The 19838-nt window shown below is 49.2% G+C and overlaps 8 protein-coding genes across 8 annotated transcripts; 3 read left to right on the top strand and 5 right to left on the bottom strand.

Annotated features, from left to right (window-relative positions):
- Window positions 1-1296: 1296 nt before the first annotated feature.
- Window positions 1297-3516, bottom strand: ANOM_002452 (DNA topoisomerase 3; the record flags this gene model as incomplete). Its single annotated transcript, XM_015547709.1, has 7 exons — window positions 1297-2086; window positions 2139-2275; window positions 2323-2645; window positions 2695-2864; window positions 2921-3099; window positions 3164-3364; window positions 3427-3516. The coding sequence occupies 7 exons, from the start codon at window positions 3514-3516 to the stop codon at window positions 1297-1299; spliced, it is 1890 nt and encodes a 629-aa protein (XP_015409757.1).
- A 328-nt stretch (window positions 3517-3844) lies between these two features.
- On the top strand, window positions 3845-5002 carry ANOM_002451 (DUF1295 domain protein; the record flags this gene model as incomplete). Its single annotated transcript, XM_015547708.1, has 3 exons — window positions 3845-4216; window positions 4269-4340; window positions 4409-5002. 3 exons carry the CDS (start codon window positions 3845-3847, stop codon window positions 5000-5002), a joined length of 1038 nt encoding a protein of 345 aa, XP_015409760.1.
- Window positions 5003-5631: 629 nt separating this feature from the next.
- ANOM_002450 (ATP-dependent metallopeptidase FtsH/Yme1/Tma family protein) lies at window positions 5632-8316 on the bottom strand (the record flags this gene model as incomplete). Its single annotated transcript, XM_015547707.1, has 2 exons — window positions 5632-6419; window positions 6480-8316. The coding sequence occupies 2 exons, from the start codon at window positions 8314-8316 to the stop codon at window positions 5632-5634; spliced, it is 2625 nt and encodes an 874-aa protein (XP_015409759.1).
- An 879-nt stretch (window positions 8317-9195) lies between these two features.
- On the bottom strand, window positions 9196-12297 carry atrR (transcription factor atrR; the record flags this gene model as incomplete). The annotated part of the gene is made up of 7 exons (XM_015547706.1): window positions 12036-12297; window positions 11844-11971; window positions 11402-11781; window positions 10846-11342; window positions 10616-10791; window positions 9982-10545; window positions 9196-9928 (listed from the first exon to the last, which is right to left on the bottom strand). Exons 1-7 carry the CDS (start codon window positions 12240-12242, stop codon window positions 9196-9198), a joined length of 2685 nt encoding a protein of 894 aa, XP_015409733.1. The 5' UTR covers window positions 12243-12297.
- Window positions 12298-13606: 1309 nt separating this feature from the next.
- On the bottom strand, window positions 13607-14295 carry pam18 (putative mitochondrial DnaJ chaperone (Tim14)). Its single transcript, XM_015547705.1, has 4 exons — window positions 14153-14295; window positions 14007-14080; window positions 13896-13949; window positions 13607-13836 (listed from the first exon to the last, which is right to left on the bottom strand). The coding sequence occupies exons 1-4, from the start codon at window positions 14201-14203 to the stop codon at window positions 13698-13700; spliced, it is 318 nt and encodes a 105-aa protein (XP_015409734.1). The 5' UTR covers window positions 14204-14295; the 3' UTR covers window positions 13607-13697.
- A 189-nt stretch (window positions 14296-14484) lies between these two features.
- On the top strand, window positions 14485-15284 carry ANOM_002447 (ribosomal eL24 family protein; the record flags this gene model as incomplete). The annotated part of the gene is made up of 4 exons (XM_015547704.1): window positions 14485-14524; window positions 14616-14642; window positions 14698-14766; window positions 14819-15284. Exons 1-4 carry the CDS (start codon window positions 14520-14522, stop codon window positions 15282-15284), a joined length of 567 nt encoding a protein of 188 aa, XP_015409736.1. The 5' UTR covers window positions 14485-14519.
- A 591-nt stretch (window positions 15285-15875) lies between these two features.
- On the top strand, window positions 15876-16970 carry ANOM_002446 (uncharacterized protein; the record flags this gene model as incomplete). The annotated part of the gene is made up of 1 exon (XM_015547703.1): window positions 15876-16970. The coding sequence occupies one exon, from the start codon at window positions 15876-15878 to the stop codon at window positions 16968-16970; it is 1095 nt and encodes a 364-aa protein (XP_015409737.1).
- A 1060-nt stretch (window positions 16971-18030) lies between these two features.
- ANOM_002445 (putative C2H2 finger domain protein) lies at window positions 18031-19696 on the bottom strand (the record flags this gene model as incomplete). The annotated part of the gene is made up of 4 exons (XM_015547702.1): window positions 18031-18469; window positions 18550-18864; window positions 19040-19584; window positions 19682-19696. The coding sequence occupies 4 exons, from the start codon at window positions 19694-19696 to the stop codon at window positions 18031-18033; spliced, it is 1314 nt and encodes a 437-aa protein (XP_015409735.1).
- Window positions 19697-19838: the final 142 nt, after the last annotated feature.

Below are 19838 nucleotides of genomic sequence, written 5' to 3'. Positions count from 1 at the left end.
CTCCTATCACTTCTCAACACCAGTCCGTCACAATGAAGTTTATAACCCTTATTGCTATGTTTCTTGTCGGCCTCGTTGCTCCTGTTGCCATCCCCTCCCATTCAAAACAAAAACCTACCATCTAGAGCTGGCCAGAGTGAGCAATATGCCCCTCAAGATATACACCGAATATACTAACAGTATCAACACCACAGGCCCTCCCCAAATTTCCTATCGCAGACTTGTAAAGGCTCGAAAGATCACCAAATGCCGCGCCAACGTCGACTGCTCCCCAGGAGTCTGTTACGATGGCATCTGCCTCGATTCAGCCGAGTATGGACCCGGCGTGGTCATACCGCCTGGATCAGACCCTCGATGCCGCAACAACACCGACTGTAACCCGGGCACATGTTCCCAAGGCATCTGTATCGCTCCTCTTTAGCTTTGCGTCTCTCTATGCCCCGGATGTGGCACCGGTGCTGATGCTGCGCTGGACGTTGCTGACACTGCCTACACGGGGAGATCTCCATTGCCCGGGTTGTGCTGGGTTTCCCCTGGTAGGTTCTCATAGTTCCGGTGAAGCTTTAGAACATTCCCACTAAAATCATATATGCAGGGTGAGCATGTCGACCCAGTTTTTCTTCTTGGCGCTGGCGCTATGGCGGTCACCGTGCCTGGTCTGGGGTTTTGGGGGCCAAGGACTTCTTGGATTCTGTCTTGGGGCTGGCTGTACTATACCTGGGAAGGCGTTTGTGATATTACTGTTTTTGGTTTTCTTTCTAATCTCTGGAGATAGGAAAATAATCAGCTTTATAGGTATTATATCCTGCTTCATGGGTAAGTAATATTTCGTGATAGAGCAGGTAGCAAGAGACAGACAAGGCATGGAATGTTGGAAACTGGCTGGGTTCGAGGGTAATAAGTAGGTCTAAAGATTCTTTTTCATGGTAGTATATTGCTGAAGTCAAACTTGGGGTTCTCTATATATAGTTATTGTTGTTCTCTGTTAACTATGAGTTATTTCTATAGATCATAGGATTACCTGTTGGGGTATGGTGTATAGTAATTCATGCCTCAGGCATGAATATAGTTCGCAAAGGCCGTTTGAAGTGCATTGAACATCTATAGCCATTCATTGTCTCCTAAGAGTAGGTTTATAATTATCAGCCGATACTATGGTTGTTCTATTCGGCCTCTCTATTACCAGACAGCGTGCAACGTCCAAAATACAAGCCCAATCCCGGGCATAGGGTATCATATTTACAAGCTCACGAGTCCACCAAATCTTAACTCCGCACCGCGACTGTAAGATATAGATCAAGACGCCGCCTCTTCAATGAGATACTTTCGAACCGCACCCTTCAACATACTGATTCGTCTCTGAGTGTGTATAAAGACCTCCCGGTACATCTCTAAACTCTGCTGCACAACCTCCGTTCGCGACTTAGACCCGGCGCAGATCTCTCGCATCCGAAGCTCCATCTCTTTGCGAAGAAAGGGTTTACTGAGAGAAGGGCTATCTGGGAGACCGGCGACGACATTGTCGTAGCCCTCTACCAACGCGACGCCGAGGCGAGTTGGGATGAGTTCCTTCACCGCGTTGCGCCCACTTCCACGCGAATGAACAGCAACATACTCTCGCTCCTTGATCTTGGCGATGTGTTCTGCCATAGTAGCGTCGGTGCCAATTCCGTTGGCATCCATAAGTCCGATAAGTTCAGGCTCGGTCAGGTAGTTCGGTGGTGTTGTCTTGCCGTCAAAGATCTTGGCTTCCGTAGGCTCAAAGCGCTCTCCCATCTGGAAGTTAGGTAGCTGTTGGCTGCTTTCCCATTTGTCATAGACATATACGTCAAGATAATTTCTCTCTAAGACGATGAGCCCTTTGGCATGGAACATCTCGTCGCCGTACTTGATCTCGACTTCGGATGTTTGACCCTTTGCGTCTTCGGAACAGCACGCCAAGAAGCGCCGGACAACAAACTCATAGACTTTCTTTTCATCAGCGCTTAATGCGGTTGGTGAAACCCAGCAGATAGGGTGAATGGGCGGATGTGCGCGATCATTGTGACGGCCCGCTCTGGGGGTTCTATATCCGCCATCGAGAAGACTGGGCCATCGAGTTAATCAATGTGGTGCAAATCTACGATCGTAGAACATACCCTCGGGCGTACTGGCCCCAGTTTGTGTCTGGGAATTGCTTTTCAATTAATTTCTTCAGATCGATGCCTTTATCAAACTGGTCTGTTTCTGTGCGTGGGTAACTTATGAACCCTTTAGTATAAAGAGCTTCGGCGACCTGGAGTCGGTAAGTACCTATACAGCTGAGGCGGGAACTATCCTTACCTTCATAATTTTCTGACTGTCCATGCGAAGATATCTACTACCCATCATTTGCAGGTCTACTGTTGTCAGCGGCAAAGGCCTCCACTTGCTGGTGGGCTTTTGATTGACTTTGGTCACTTCGGCCTCTTTAGTCATGAGACAACGCTCTAGCATCACTGTCACTGCAGCCCTATCGAATAGGTGTACCCTTCTCCAGAGGAAATTCACTTTGATACCGTCGCGGGTATGCATTACCTTGATGCCCCAGAAACTTTCAGGTTTGAAGTTTTTCACGCGTAGATAACGGTCAACAACGAACCCCAGTGTAGGAAACTGACAAGATCCTGCCGAAAATCAGAACTTGACAAAGAAAGCTTAGTGCAGACAACATACCATAGCTAATGATCTTCTCGCTCAGAGCCTCTGACATATGTTTCAGCTGAAGGGTTTGCAAGCGAGTGAACGCAGCCCCGATCCGAAGATCCAGCTCTATTCTGGCAGCTACCGCATTCGCTTGAAGATCATCCAGCTCAATAAGTGATCGAGCTGCGTTGAGAACGTGGCTTTGAGCATATTGTTAGAAAGCTTGTAAAAAAACACCATGGGTGATTCTACTCACGCCTTCTCAGTATTACTGAACCTGGCCCGTTTAACGATAATTCGGGCATTCCCTTCTTTTGCTTGTTTTCGGACCTCTGTCCCGATATGTTCCCCTTCTCGGTCACAGTCAGTCCAGATAAACAAAGCTTTGCAGTATTTAGCCTGCTCTTGTATATTCTTTGCAATGGCTGCTTTGTCCTGTTTTCGAGCTTAGTACACGTTCCTCATAGCCTTGCCATGCCATACAAGAACGACTACATACGGAGTCCACAGCTATATGCACTGGAGCCTCGAATAGTGCACCAGGTGGGCATGATAGCCAGCCCTTATATTGCCGTTCGAATTCCAAGGTCGTCAAGTGTCCAATAACACTAGTCATAGTAACGGCGCAGGTGCCCCAAGAGCCGCCAAAATTGAAATCGAACACATAATTCTTCACATATTGGTTCCCACGCACGGGGATCTACGTCTACCTTAGCACATGTACCCTCACATCTAGCCAAATACCCATATTCGATAACTTACGGTTTGGAAGGAACCTCCAGAAAGATGTTGGCTTACAGCCTTGGCAATGGCAGGCTTCTCAGCCACACACAAGACTCTGGGAACGGTCATGACCGTGGGCTCAGGTTAAAGGTAAATTGAGATAATTTCCATTATCTAAATAGGCCCTTTCGATAGTTGGTCGGATACCATTGCTGGTAGGAAGGAAGCAATTGAACCACAAAAAATACGCGATTTCCCGCCGTTGATACATGCATTTATGCCTGAGGCAGCAACAGCCAGTTGGCCCAAGCTCCGGGACCCGATGCGGTAAGCGTGAGCTCAAGACTGTTGTTGTCTGTTTTGATTTCATCCGCCCACCTTCCCTTCATTCACTTCCCCCCATTCGCCTTGGTTTGGTGCGATAATCCTTCACCAACAATAGACTAAGCTTGCGAAAATGGCGTTGCCACTCCCTGAGGTTCAGTCTGCCGTGGACTGCGCCTCATTCGATCACACTGTGCTACCATTTCTTTCGCAGTTGATTACTCTCCCCGAAAGGCTTCAGGTTGCTGCGGTAGCCAAGGATGTGGATGGTTTGAAAGAAATCTATCTCTCCACCAACCCTTTCATTACAGCGCTGGGATTCAGTCTAGCCCTATCTGTATTCTTCTTTCTCTTCTCAGAGATCAACCGAAACTACTCCCAAGTCGATCGGTTCTGGCCTTTTCTGCCAGCTATATACAATGTGCATTTCGCCCTTTGGGCACGCATGTCTGATCTGCGCACGCAACATCTGGACACGATCGCCGCTATCTCTATTCTCTGGAGTGTAAGACAATCATTGCGCTAGCTTCTCAATTTCAAATACTAATTGCGCGCAGGTCCGCCTGGCATTCAACTACTGGCGCAAAGGAGGCTACAAGATCGGCTCGGAAGACTACCGTTGGGCGATTGTGCGCTCAAAGATTAACAACGGATTCGTCTTCTTCATTTTCAACATCGTTTCATCTCCCTGATCCAGTCGCTGCTGCTGTTGCTCCTCGCGGCGCCCACCTACAACTTCCTCCTTCTGTCGCGCCTCCCTGGCGGAAAGACATTTGAGGTCCCCGACCTGGTATTCTCTCGTGTCGCCTTCTTCTTCATTATCATCGAATATTTCGCCGATCAGCAGCAATGGCACTTCCACTGCGCCAAGCATGAATACCAGAAGACGGCGCGCATCCCTGATCAGTACAAGAGCCAATTTACCCCCGAGGACCTGGAACGCGGCTTCACTGTCAGCGGCCTGTGGTCTCTGTCTCGCCATCCCAACTTCCTCGCCGAGCAGGCTATCTGGCTGACCCTCTACTTGTGGAACTGCTACCGCACCGAGTCGTATGCCCAGTGGACTGGAGTTGGTGTCCTGGTTCTCCTCATGATCTTCCAGGGAAGCACTCGTCTTACCGAGTCCATCAGCTCTAGCAAGTACCCTGAATACAGCGAGTACCAGGCTCGTGTTGGACGGTTCATTCCCCGCTTCTCCGCGAAGCCCAAGTATAAGGGCAAGGCCAAGAAGGCTAAGAAGACTGAAAAGTCTGAGCAGTCGGGAGAAGAGGAGGACAAGAAGCATCAGTGAGGAGGTGCAAAAGTCAGGGAAGTGGGTTATGTTGTGTCGATTCTATATATCGGTCATATGATACCAATGGTTTGTTCGGTCTGGGGTTTCTGGGTACATGTATATTAAAAACCTACTATGTTGGCGTTATTCTGTTGAGGTTTTGCAAAGTAGGCCAAAGCCAAATATATTCTAAACATATTATACAAATTAAGTACTATACAAGTTCAAGCCCTAACCAGTATATGCATAGAACTACCAATCCGCATAACACTGGTCTACCAGCAAACGAGCTTGAGGTGAATATAAGAAAGATGAGTCAAATGAGCTACCTACTATACAGTACAGTACACCGGATGCTTCTTATAAGAGGGAGAACGTGGAAGCGACAGAGTTGGGGTGAGAAGAAAAGGAAACAAGAGGAAAATGGAGCGAGATATGAAGAGATCCTAGTATTTATGGCGATGTTGAAGGAGGAAAGGTAAGGAAAAGGAGGAAGAACGAATAGAGGGATTAAAAAGGAGGAAAAAAGAACAAAGAAAGGAGATGCTTCCGTAACGAGATAAATACAAAACCCAAATTGATATAAGTCCCCTCGTCAACCGTAAAATTTCCTGTGTCTAGATAAGGAATTCAACAAGCGCATTTGTCTATTGTGGGGATGGCGTTTGGTCTCTTCCGTCTTTGCCTTCGGTGACTTCACTTGACTGGGCGGGTTCGGGAGGGGCGATAGTGGCTCCTTTGGCACCGTCGAAGTACTTGGCGAACTCGCCAGACTCGGGCCAGGGCCTGGGTCCGAGAAGTCGGATGAGGTCGTCACGGCTGAGGACTTCCTTGGCCAGAAGCTCCTCGGCGACGATGCCGACTTCCTTCTTCTTCTCGGTCAGAAGGGTGCGGCATTGTTGGTATGCCTCGGCGACAATCCGACGGACTTCCGTGTCAATATCCTTGGCTGTTTCTTCGGAGAAAGGCTTGTGGAACTGGTTGGGATCCTCCTCGTAGTAGATGTACTTCAGCTTGGGTGACATGCCGAATTTCGTAACCATGGCGGTTGCCATGCGAGTAACCTTGTTGAAATCGTCGCTAGCTCCGCTGGTGACGGTATCAAAGTGCAGCTCCTCACTGACACGGCCTCCCAGAGTCATAGCCATACGGTCCATGAGCTGGTTGACATTCATCAAGTAAGTGTCACCTCCGGCTGGGAGATACTGAGCGTAACCCAGAGCGCCTTGTCCACGGGGAATGATAGAAACCTTCAGGAGCGGGTCAGCCCAGCGGAAATACCAGCCACAAATAGCGTGTCCAGCTTCGTGATACGCCACTGTGCGCTTCTCTTCCGGCGAGAGCACAAGGGACTTCTTCTCCAGACCACCAATGACACGTTCGATCGCCTGCTCGAAGTGCTTCATCGTGACATGATCCGCGTTTACACGAGCCGCTGCAGAGGTGGGTTAGTAAAAATCCAAGATGTAACAATTGCAAGGTGGCAACTACTTACCGACTAGTGCAGCCTCATTCACGCAGTTGGCGATGTCGGCACCAGCGAAGCCGGGGGTCAAAGCAGCGAGTCTACCGGTGAGGTACTCCATATCCTCGCTGGTAACAATCTTCTTCAGGTGGACGCGGAAAATCTGCTTACGGCCATCCATGGTAGGACGGTCGATAGAGATATGCCGGTCGAAACGCCCCGGCCGCATGAGAGCCTTATCCAGAACATCAGGTCTGTTTGTACCAGCCAAGACAACCACTTGCTCAGAGGTGTTGAAACCGTCCATTTCAGTAAGAATCTGGTTCAGCGTGCTCTCACGCTCGTCATTTCCACCCCCAAAGCTTTGCTTTGCTCTCGATTTACCGATGGCATCGATCTCGTCGATGAAGATAATGCAAGGCGTGTTCTTACGAGCATTGGCAAAGAGGTCACGGACACGGGAAGGTCCAACACCAACGAACATCTCAACGAACTCTGAACCACTGACACTGAAGAACGGAACACCGGATTCACCGGCCGTTGCCTTGGCGAGCAACGTCTTACCAGTACCAGGAGGTCCAGAAAGAATGGCACCGCGAGGAATTTTGGCACCAAGTTTCTGGAACTTTTCGGGATGCTGAAGGAAGCTGACAAATTCCATGATTTCAACCTTAGCCTCGTCCATTCCAGCCACATCAGAGAACTTGATCTTAATATCTGTCTCGTGGTTGAAACGCTTGGCACGACTCTTTCCAATACCAAAGATGCCACTTTGGCCACCGCCACCGCCTGCAGCACGTCTCGACAACCAGAAAACTGAACCAATGAGGAGGAATGTAGGAGCAAAGGACAAGAGGGTGGCACCCCATGATACTTCTTCCGTATACGAAACGGGAATACGTTCAGAGCCAGGGATACCCAGTTCATTCTGCGCCTCATCCAATCTCCGCTCGAAACTCTCAACCGATCCGATACTGAAGTAGTAATGGAATAGGGGCTGGGTAGCCGGAGAATCAGGATAAACCCGAGAGACCGCGTCACGGTTCAGTTCAACCCGAACCCGGTTGCCGTTGATGACGGTCAGCTTCTCGACTAGACCTTTATCGAAGAAATTCGCTCTGAACTCTTGCCATGTGATATCCTTGCTGTTTTCGCCAGGGAAGAAGCTCCGGTAGACATAGTAAGATAGAAGGGAGGTAACTAGGAACGAGGCGGGGTCGAAACGGAACTCGAAAACTCTCGCATTCGGTGGCGGTTTCCATTCATTCTTGCCTTTCCCTTGTTGTCCTTGTTGTTTCTGGTCCTGTCCATCTTCCGAGTTGTTCTGGTCCCGCGTTCTCTTCTCCTCCAGCTCGTTCAGTTTGGAGGCGTAGTTTTCCAAATACTTCGCCATGTAACGCGTCAAGTTCACGTAGTCCATCAAAGACGTGGGTTTACCGGATTTCAGGTGCTTCTGAATGAAGTCGCGGACCTCCGGTGGTAATCCTTCACTCATCATAATCGACCGCATGTCGTCCAACATTTGGTGCTGTGACTGGGGTACCTTCGATTTCAAATGCTGTATAAATTGATCTACTGACTCTTGCTCTTGCTTGCTGAGCTTCGATTGAGGCTCCTCCGGCTTCTTTCCTTCTCCATCCTTACCGCCACCGTTCCCGGGTTGATTCGGCGGTTGGTGTTGACCGTCATTATCGTTCGGGGGCTTCGGAGTCTGGGTAGCATATGTTCTAAGGCGTGGCGTTGTGATGAGGGATGATAGTCTCGATTGTGAGATATGCGCCGACCGTGGTCCTGCGCGATAGATATAATCTGCGGCTCTCCTCGAATATCGAGCAAGATTGCCTGGCCGTCGGAGTAAGGTGGCCATGGTCGAGGAAGTTGAGCCCGAAGGCAAGGGTTAGGGGGTGTTTCAATCGAGGTTCAGGGACAATGGCAGACTGCCGGATCCATATAAACCCTCGAGAAGCACTGAATTGAAGGTGGGATAGGGAATGGAAAGCTCTTTGGGGGGAGAGCTGTCTTTCGCCGGTGAGTTACTAAGTTGAATTCCCGCCGCCTTTTGTCGGACTTTGGGTTTTTTCGAAGTTCCGCTCCGGTGGCTGAGTCATCGGCTTATGGCCTTACCAAACCAGCCCGGCGGCCAGAATCTTAACGAAGGTAATGGACCCTCTTTCCACGTCATAGTTGCTGCCTTTGAATCTGTCCATAGGCAGGGCAATGTCTTTGACGGAGAATTTGCGGGAGAAAGTGCACATGGGTTACTCGAACCTTGCGTTGTCTAGGCAAAATAGCTCGAGAGAGTGTACACCTTCAGATACAAACATTCCAACATTTTCAACAATGTACATATCCTTCAATACTATTTGAATGCGTACTGAATTTCCACCTAAAAACGAAGATATACAATATTTACGACCGTAACTATAGAGTATATGCTTGTATTGTCTTGTCACAGACTAACCATTATGTGAATGCTACCTATATTACAGAAGGGGTAACGTATATCCTCGGCTTCTCGTAGTTCACGTTGCCCTTGGCCTCAGGCGCTGGCGGACCTTGCGGTTGTAAGAGTGGAGTAACAAGAGCCCCCATTTTTTAAACGCCGTTAACCCCACCCAAAAAGATATGACTAGATACAATGATATAAAATAAGAAAATCCAATCCCCAACTCCCCTGGTTCCATGCAATGTTAGGGTTCGAGTGTATCTCGTTGTAGAATTCGTCAATCTTTTCGTCTCATCATAATCAGGGTCCATGATTGGGTGTCCCCTCAAAGACCGGGAAGTTGCTAGACATGTCAGCCCAGTCCCATTCGATCGTCATTGGCATCTGCCATAGGTCTTGTGGGACAAAGGGTTGTTGGAAAGATGTCATAGGGGTTCCAGTAGGAGTGCCGAATGGCTGTTGATCACCAAAGCCCACACCGTCCATGTTGTTGGGGCTAAGCATATCTGAGAACTCGTGTCCCATACCAGGCATGGTGTGCATACTTTCCTGCATAGATGTGGGAACACCATTAGTGCCTAAGACATTTTGACCTGGAGCGAAGGCCCTTGCAGCATTCGACATATCAGGACCAGTGTTGCCCAGATTTATCGAATACGAAGATGATGGGAATGGGGCAGTTGTTGGTGGTGCGCCTGTTGGCCTTTTAGTAGAAGGGGAATGAGCCGAGCTCTCATCAGGTGTCTTTTGCTGCAAATCCTGTGGCTCATCGGGGGCCGCCTTGCGTTTCTTCTTCGAATGTGACTCCTTTTCTGCCTTGTCAAGAACTACTTGGGCTATCCTCTCAAACTCGCCACAGAGGCCAAGCATACGCTTAATGCTCCCATTGGATTCATCAGACACGAGCGTTGATAGAAAATTGACAACCACAGTCATGAGTTTGACATCAGAACGTGCTCGAGCATCGTTGGGGTTTTGAAGAATATTAGCAAACAAAGTTACCAATGCTGAAACGGGATAATACAGAATCAACCTAGACCTTGTTAGCGGGCGACTGCGAACACTCGAATTATACACTCGACTCACCAGACACATGCGAAATCACCGTGTGGTATGTATTTGATTAGATTGATAGACGCTCTGGCGGCCGTGACGCAAAGAACGGCAGATAAAAAGACTCTAGGGTTTAACGGCCTGGCATTGAGGCCTTGGATTGCATAGTTGGATAGACGGCTTGTCCAATACCCGTGGTGTACAGACATCCGGTGGATCGTTGTCAAGCAGTTATAGTAGGCAAAATGAAGGACGACAACGTGGAGAATAAGGGGTGTGTGGGAAGCTTTGATTTCATGCTCAGGTCGGAAATCAATAGGAATGCTGTCTTTCCATTCTTCGAGTTCTCTGTCCAAGTCTCCAATAGTATTAAGCAACTCGCCATCGGATTGCTTGGACGCTTTAGCAGAGTATAGCCGCTTATATACTCGGCTCTCAATGGTAGCGAATCGGCACAATGATCTGAATAAGTTGAACTTCCCCTTTCCGTCAGATATAGGTACATTGCCTATGTTATCTGGCGGATCTTCGCTGGGTAGCTCCACATTCATATCGTCGTCATCCTGCACCGGAGGGCGACCAGAACGAAGGCAGATACTATGAGCATATTAGTCATGTAAGAAATAGGGATCACAAATGGGTATGGAGATTCATCATCTCGACATACTCTTTATCAAGAAGATAAGCGATCCAAAACACCCTCTTTCGCTGCTCAACTTCAACTGGGTTTAGTCCGAATCCAGATCCCCGTTTATGGAGGCCGATGCTATGCGACAGCCTGATAGCCGCCGCAACCAAGAAGAAGGAAGGCTGAGGATTTGGAGTTCCTTGTAGGAAGAGTGACTAGACAATTGTTAGGCCAAAGTCCCAGGCATTGATGAAGTTTGTGATACGTACCATGCCTAGCAATGCTTGGACACTCAAAAGATCTGTATTCCGCATGGTTAATTCGGTCAAGACTCCCATAGCATTTTTCAGGTAGAGCCAAGCCTTCTTATCCTCTTCTTGAGGCACCAAATTACTCATGACTCGTAGCCTGTGGGCGATGGCCAGGACAACATTGATGCTAGCCCACCAGCCAGAGCCTTCGTATGGATCCCGAGAGTATTGGCGCTCCACCAAGTGCATGAATGTCGGTTCGTGAAACAACGGGAACATGCAGTTGAAATTCTCGAAGAAATCTTTGAACAGTGACAGCGCCTCCTCCTTTGGGGGTAAGGGTTTAAAGACACGACGAGCAAATATGTCGCTAAAAATCTCTGGTTTCCAGTACATCCACTTGTTATCATCTACGTATGCTGACGAGATCATGTCCTGAAAAGAGGTATCGCCTGTTTTTTCATTGACCCATTGAATTCCCTTCGGAGAGAATATGGAAAATCCCGAAGATGATCCTGTGATACAATGTTAGCTTGCTTGCGATTTAAGTTTGCCGAACTGAGCATGCGCATACCGATGTACCGCGTTTCTCCACAATTATTTGTCACAAGTGAGCACATCATGTCTGATAATCCCTCGACTTCTGGCTCGGATTCTTTCGGTGAATCGGGAGAGGTGGCAGCTGTGTGCGGACTGGAGTGAGAATCCATCCGTGGCGTCGAATGGCGAGACACAGTAGTGTGCTGGGATTGCGACGCCGCGCTGGAGCCATTGAATTTATTTGTTGGACTTTTCAAGGCGTTCAGCCCCGTGTTGCCTAGAGATCGGTCGGCGAGGCGCTTCTCCAGAGTCCCAAGGTCGGTTTTCCCATCATCCTCCGACAAGAGACCAGACAGACGTAAAAGCGATTCCATTCTCCCTAACCGATTCTCTAGACCCTCGATATATTTGGCACTAGAAGCGTAAACAGTCAGCACCCACAACGAAGGAGTAATACGGTAGATGCGCAAGTATACCCTTTGGGAGGATTTCGCTTCTTCTCCACCTGAGTGAAAACACAATCCGTCTTATAGTTAATACAGTGGGAGCATTTGGGCATCTTGCCGTCGCATTTGATTTTCTTCTTCCGGCACATGTCACAGGCCTACACGGGGAAGATCAGCTTTGCTGACATTCAACCGACAAGGTCATAGTCAACCACTACTCACCCTCGCAATCCTTCTCCTCTTGGCGTCATTGTTGTCCTCACCCGCCATTCCAGGTTCCTCGTTATAGGTGGGATTCGAGAGAACATTATTCAGCGGTGAACCGCGCGAACTGTCGTGGTTATAGCCGCCGAAGAGATGGGGCTGTTGGTTCATCAGCATCGGCATATCAAAGCCCATGCCATCTGGACCTTCCCCCATGCCATCCATCGTGGCAGATCAAACGGAATGTGACGCTGCGACGTATTAAAAGCCTGAGAAGTATAGTGTGGAGTTCTAATGTTGGCGGGTATCGTTTCAGGCGTGATAATGATAGGAAAGATGCGGGGTCTTTCCGCGAAAACGTCAATGGCGTAAAAGAGCTGTTATCTGTCTCGTCTTGCTCTCCCTTGTTCAGTATGAAGCTTAGGTGATACACGACAGAAAGACTAGGGTCATCGGACGCTAGCCTTTCTCCACTGGGGAAGACCTTCAAAAGGGCGAAAATAGCTTAAGGTACTTGGTGCGTTGCGCAAAGTTGAATGGAAAAGAGAATAGCTGACTCAACCTTCCCCAAAATCTGGCACGTGGCGAATCTTTTCAGTGGACGGAGAAAAAAAAGTAAAAAAGAAAGGAACGACGTCAACAATTCTATGTAGCAGAGTAACGTTTATGATCAGGCAATTCTTGGGTGTAGAAATTCAGAAGACCATTTGTCAACCCCCCTAGAGATTGATACCAAGGAAAGAGAGGCATCGCATTCGTACTCGTAACCTACGTTGTTGCCTTCAAACAGGGTGAACTAATTAACCTTACTAATTCAATAGTAGGGCACCTAAACCTGACACTTCGCGACCATTTCCTTTCTTTCAGGTACTAAGATGGGCTTTGCTTCACGCCAAGTCCATCCTTAGTGCGTTGCTCTCCCGTGGCTCGAATACGGATTTGGTACGATGTCAAGACTTCGGGAGCTGTTAAGTCCGATCTCCGTTGGACTTGAAACTTCCAGCTGATTTTCACGGCTGTCTTGTCTCCGGAAACGCCGACATCCGGGCGGACTTGGCGTTTTCTTCCTTCTTCTCAAGGTGTCCAAACCCCAAAGTCACAAGACTTCCGACCTCCGGAACTCTTTTGCTTGTTTCGACTCTCGAGTCACAGAATGTCTTTGGCACCACGTGGAACGGCCCACGGAGGTTATTACAACTTCCAGTGATTATCTATGCATCTCATGCAAATCATTCTGTGAATAACCTGATGAAGAGGCCGGAGCACCGTCAGCTGTCTATATTCACCGGGAACCACAAGACTCATGCGAGTCCTAGTCAGGCCCGGACAGTATACGTCTTGTTCGACAGTCATGGCCATAGTGTACTATCCTAGCTGCAACACCACAATGCAAAATGAATAATTCTCAATGATAGGCTTCTTTAGTATTTATACAGTAGTACATGTAAAGTAATCAGGAGTGGCGATCTCGTCAGGATATATGCAAACACAAGTCTCCGAGGAGGAGCAGGAACAAATGTACCTCGTCCTCGAAAATTCCACCAACGCCATGCTATGCACCCAAAAAAAGACATTCTCTTTCCTTATACAATGAACGGAAGGTCCACTCTTCCGTTGTCAGAGGATCCGCCAATACCCCTAACGGTGACCAGGGGGCCACGGCCCCTTCCGATCCCACCTTTAAGTATGCTTATCGAGGAATTCCTTGGCTTCGTTGATCTTGGTTGCCAGGTACGGGCTGCCGCCACGATCGGGGTGGTTAAGAAGCATGAGCTGACGGTGCTTCTTGCGGACCTTGTCCTTGTTCAAGGTACGTTCCCTATTCATTCTGTTAGACTCTGTCCAAAGTCGGTACGAGACAACGAGTTCGAAACATACGGAAGTTCCAGGATCAATGCGGCTTCGCGACGGTTCATCCGGGGTTCAAATCCTCTATATGCCAGTCAGCTATCCACTCTAAAGCTCCACTTATACAACCAAGTCACCTACCCCTTGTAGAATGCCTTGCCCGCGGCGTTCACACCTCCCCTGGCGCGACGGAAAGCGACAAAACCCGCGCGACCCTATACACAGGTAAAATGCCGGTGTTAGTTTGCCACACTCTATAGCCAAAGAATCCGTGTTCACTGGCTTACCAAAAACGCCGCGGTCGCGACACCGAGTCCCATAGCAAGAGTTGAAGCCATCTTCGTTTATAGCTGGTCTTTGAAGACACCGAGTCCGGTCAGAGGATGGGCGATATCTGAGTCGAGGTTGAAGTAACACGGGAAAGAAGTGTTCGATGTGACGTTCGTTGGGAGAGGCGGAAGGCCGTCGAGATAAAAATTCGGAGCGTCGCCGCCGATGCCCGTTTCGGATTAGCGTATTCTCCGCCACGGTTTTGGAGATCTGCGAAAAGTTTCTGGCGGTACCTGAGGTTGTTATCACCACTGATACCTTCAACCTCCTCCAGTTGTTTTTTTATTTCAAGTTTGAAGGAAGTGGGCAGAGACATCATTCATCATGAGGTAAGTTTGCAGCTTCTACGGTTTTTGCCGTTTCTCACCAGTGCTACTTTGATAATACAAAAAAAAAAAAAGTCACTAATCATCTGCGCAGAGTTGAAACCTGCCACTTCTGCAGTCGGTATGCTATAACCCCGCCATCAACCCAGGTATAATTGTTTTTAACAGCAAAATAGCCCTGTATACCCTAGCAAGGGTATCAGTTTTGTGCGGCTCGATTCGAAAATGTTCCGGTTCTGCAGAAGGTGGGTGGTTTCTATGATCCATACGGTGGAAGTACGCTCTAACTCCTTCCAGCAAATGTCACAAGAACTTTAAGATGAAGCGCCAACCCCGGAAGTTGAAGTGGACCAAGACCAGCAGAGCTGCAAATGGAAAGGAAATGATTGTCGACTCGTCTCTCGTTCTGTCTCAGTTCGCCAAGAAGAGGAACGCCCCCGTCAAGTACGACCGCAACCTCGTGGCCGCTACCGTCAAGGCTATGGAGAGAGTGGAGGAGATCCGTCAACGCAGAGAGCGCGCTTTCACCAAGCGCAGATTGGCAGGCAAGATCGCTCGGGACCGCAAGCGCGAGGCAGACCGAAGAGTTGTGGCCGAGGGCGAGCACCTTATCCGCAAGGAACTGCGCGACAGAGAAGAAGGAATGCCTTTGGTGCAGGAGGGCAAGCAGAACAAGATCTTCAGCGAGGAGAGGCTCAGACAGAAGAAGAAGACCAGAGTTCTTGTGGATGGCACAACTCAGGAGGAAATGGACGTCGATTAAAGGTTATGCGCTTTCTTTGTTTCTTTCAGATACGATGCCCTGGGTTTTACAATGGAGTTAGGTTGTTGTGATATCTGATTTGTTTGCTACTAAAAAGAACTGATTCATGCCTAGCTAGTGAATATTTTTCTACATGGTTTACGGCTTATGCCGGTTTTCATACCTTGTACAAACTTTCTTGTTCCCGTCTATAGATCTTTGTCTAAAAGAAACCCACTGAGATGGTGGCATATTTACCCTTCACTGGAGAACAAGTCTTTATTCACTTTTGCTTGCTAGGCTCCTTGCTCATCTTTACATGTTCTTGCTCTTTGTTCCTGGCCCAATGGCTGTTGCTCTGAATGCATGTTGCGTTTCTCTTTTGTGCTAAGAGCAAATAAAGGACCGCTTACCTGAAAGGAGTATATATTCTTCTATTTTGATCCTTATCTCCTAGCCTTTCTCCCATTACCACTAACATCTTACACTTGCCTACCATCAAGCTTTTGTATGCGTTAACCAGACCAGACTAATATCAACGGCTGAGAGACTAACATGACGTGAGATCCATCCAATCCGTACCCATTACATATTACTCTCATACCGCAGACAATGTTCGTTCCCTTTATCGGTCTGTTTGTCACCTTGACGTTCCTCGGTGCTCGTTTCACAGTACCAGGAATGAAGGAGCTCACTGACCGCCGCGAGCCTCTCTTTATGCGCATATCGAGCGCCGTATGCATAGCATCAGAGGCAAATACAATCCTCGACATTGCGCAAGTCGCCACATGGGTATACAAGACAGCAACTCTCCCGAAAGATCTTCTGCCCTACAACTGGGACAATCTCTGGTGTCCCATCAATCGAGCAGACTTGATCACCGAGAGGGGACTCCTAGTGACTAACAACACGGAGACATCGCTCATCGATCTTTACCCCATATGCTATGAGGAAGACAAACCCAGCTGGTGGAACGATGTCCACGTCGATCGGAATACTGACGACAATGCTTCAACGACATTGCCTTCTTTCAAAGAGTTCCTAGACATTGTCATCGCCATTTCCTGTATCTCATTACACAGCTGGACTCGCATCACCTCGTGGGGACGCTCTGCAAAAGGTTCCCGGCCCGGAGCAGGAGCACCCTCCGACGTATCTGATGGCAGTGATGAGGATACGCCGACCTCTATTCAGATCCATCCTAAAGTGGAGAAAGCGATCTCGCGCAATCAAGGCAGCCGAAAACTCGGCGTACAACCTTCAGACTTCACTATCGCTGCCGAAGACCCAGAAGTCAGCCCTGTCAGCGCTGACAACAACTTCGCACGACCTGCTCCCGAAGCCCGCTACATGCTAGAGCGACAATGGGCTCTAGATCTGTACCGACCTCAAAACCGTGCTCCGGGTCTGATAATCCGTGCTTTGGTCGCCAGCCTAGCGGCACATACTGCACAACCCGGACCTAGTAGTCAATCCCGACCTTACCAACTAGAGCAGGACCAACTAGAAAAACCCAACAAGAGACGCAAGAAGAACCGCCCCAGTCAAGGAAAGAGAGAGCGCTGGTCGCAGAAACGTCAAAGGATGCGTCAACCAAGGGAATGGGACGGTGGAGACCCAAAAGAGAGGGAGAGACAAGAGATGGAAGACGAGGACCCTGCATTGGCGGACAAGGACGAACAACCCGAAGCCCCGACCTCTGATTAACATGTACAGGTAGTTATATATACATCTTCCTATTCACCCTGTTCGTCCCGTGGGTAATCAACGGAGATTTGTACCGCCCAATCTGTGATCTGATCACCTTCCCTGGACTTGTGCTTATCATGCGGCTGGGCGGGGATGCGTATTGACCGGGTCAATATCTTTTGTGAACCTCCAGATCTCTGAGTCCTTGGCTCGTTTATTAGCAAAAATTGGTATGTAGGAATAGTTGGGGAGTAGCTTAGTTCTTGTTGGACGCTCTTGGGATTTCTCACATCTTGCGTGATGTGTTTGGACAGGTGGTGTGCGTGCTCTAGTGACGGTGGAATGTATGAATTGACAAACATGTTTTGAGCATATGTGTTGGTATTTGGGTTTTGCAAGAAAATATATAATGTTTAGTAGTCTTTCATATGAATATAAATGATTAGTGTAGATCATCCAAATGATTCTCGATCCGTCTACCAGAAATTATCTAATTCGTGAGCCAGCTTCCCTTCGCTGCTCAGGAGTGACAAGTATAACCCAGTATGATGTATTTAGTATATCCCAATGGGAGTTTGTGTACACAAATAAAAAGGAAACAGTCGACGGACTCATGTGAAGGACTCTGGTCCGGTATATGAGGGCGATGCAAATGCTGTGATACAAATAAAATGATACATGGGTGGTCAAAATGGAGTAATTGAGTGGCAATAGTGGGAATATGAAGGGAGAGAGAGAGGGAGAAACCAATGGAAAGAGAGAAGGCAAAGAATAAAAGTAATAAGACCGGGACGATCCATTCAAATCAATCATGCATACCAGGGCCCCAAGGTCACACGAAGTGCCGACGGGTGATACATTCCCTAGTAACCTGTCATACACGCAAAAAGGGGTTGTTCAAACAGGACAAGTAACCACAGAAAAAACCAACGTTCGCAAAATACGCGCGAGCTCGTACATGTCATGAAAAGGTACTGCCGTAGCGCAGCAGCCCAATCGGCTAGAATCCATGGCCGAAGAGAGGTTCGTGAGAATCACACAAAACAATGATCCAAGAGGGTATAAGATGAGGGGTTGTTTACTCCTCCATCCGACCAAAAACGCCATCGTCGTCCTCATCAGCCGCAGTGGGCCGGTGCCCAAAATCAACGTCTGCATTGCGACTTTGCCGTGTGGTGCGATCCGCATCCCCCATCTTCACCTCTCGCTCGTCTGACACCTTGTACGACAGGGAAGGGTTATACGAGAGCGAGAGGAAAATGTTTGGAGTAGAGTTTGGAAAAAGGGCATCTGCCTCCTTGGTTGCCGACTGATCCAAGCTCTGACTCTCGTTACCACTCGCGCCGGCCTGGTCAAGGAAGCGACTTGGCAATTCAGGGACGGGGGGCACACTAGGGGACATTGGCACTGGCCTCGTGCGAGGGGTGTTGAAAGTGCAGAGACCGATGGCTGCAGCGAGATCAGCCTCGTCGTCTTCGTGCAATTTGGCTTCTGCGGTCGACGGTCGGGTATCGATACTTGAGTGGCGGTAGTGTGAGACGCCGGCGAGTGCCATGGAGCACTACCGGTGAAGGAGCTCGAGGGCATGGACTGATACGAGTGGGAGAAGAGACCCGATGCAGTGCTGACACTGAACCGCTTCTCCATAGTTGGCTCGGGGGACATGTCTTCATCGTCCTCGTCATCCTCATCCATCGGGGGCGGAGTGGTCTCTGCAGAGCTGAGCCCATCTCGAAGTTCTGACGAGGCATCAGGGGACGCGGACGATGCTTCCGACTCGGCCTCCACGCCCTCTGGCGGATCGTCCTGGTTCATGTTTACCAAAACAGAGGCTGCCTCGAGCAGCTGGACTTGCTGATGCTTAGAGATCAGGAGTTTCGAGGTAATAGCCCATGCAGGGTCATGTTCCCACCTAAGTACCATAAAACGTCAATCGAGTGTGGCCCAGGATGACAAGGGGGTGAAAAGGGATTGGAGAATAAGGGGAGCTGAATGACCACGAAGGCGACCTTGCACAGAGCCGACATGGCGCATTTACCCCGGATCGAGCCAGACGGTAGGATGGCATGTTAGGGGAGGATACACACATATGCTTAGACAAGCAACTGCCATGCTTATACCCTTTCCCGCAACGATCGCAGCGAAGTTCTGTCATGGGGCGCTTCCCTTCGCTTTTGATAAGGTGCGATCCCTCGCTGGCCCGACGGTTTCGGTTCTTATTATTGTTGGCGGACTTGCTGGCGGAATTGTTTCCATCTACGGTCGCGAGGGTTGTCGGGGATGCGTCATTTGAGTTGGTTGGCGAGGCCTTGCGAGCGACCGGCGGCTCATGGCCGGGGCTATTCATGCTCCGTGAGAAATAAGAGCCGAAGCCGGAGGGGGCTCCGACCGAACTAGATTCCAAGCCTTTTCGGCTCCCTCGACGATGCGAAGGCACAGAAACTCCTACGGACTCCCCAGCTGAATCCTTCAAGGAGGCAGCGACTGCGGCGGCGGCAGCGTTGGCGACAGCAGCAGTGGTGACACTTTTACGGCGAGTTACCCGATGATTAGCGTTGACCGCACCGAGAGAGATGGAGTGGGCATGGTGGCGTGGGTTGGACTGAGGTAGAGGGCGAGAAAGAGACAATTCCTGTTCAATGGATGAAACCATTAGAATTAGCGATTTATCCAAGAGTACTACTTGGTCCAAAGGGACTAAATGCAGCATATGGCGGCAAACGCCGTACCTTGAATGAGGCCATGGTGAGTACGTGGACTCTCGGGTGATCAATCCCCTGAAGCCCACTTGAAGATAGTATGATCAAAACCGTTGGGTATACTAATTTGGCGGTGATCCAAAGGGATGGAGAGCAAGATGGACGTGGAAGGGGAGGGAAAAAAAAA

The sequence above is a fragment of the Aspergillus nomiae genome (genome assembly GCF_001204775.2).
Source record: "Aspergillus nomiae NRRL 13137 chromosome Unknown contig00044, whole genome shotgun sequence".
NCBI lineage: Eukaryota > Fungi > Ascomycota > Eurotiomycetes > Eurotiales > Aspergillaceae > Aspergillus > Aspergillus nomiae.
Note: the sequence above shows the minus strand (reverse complement) of the source record. Positions and strands in the feature narration are given on the sequence as shown.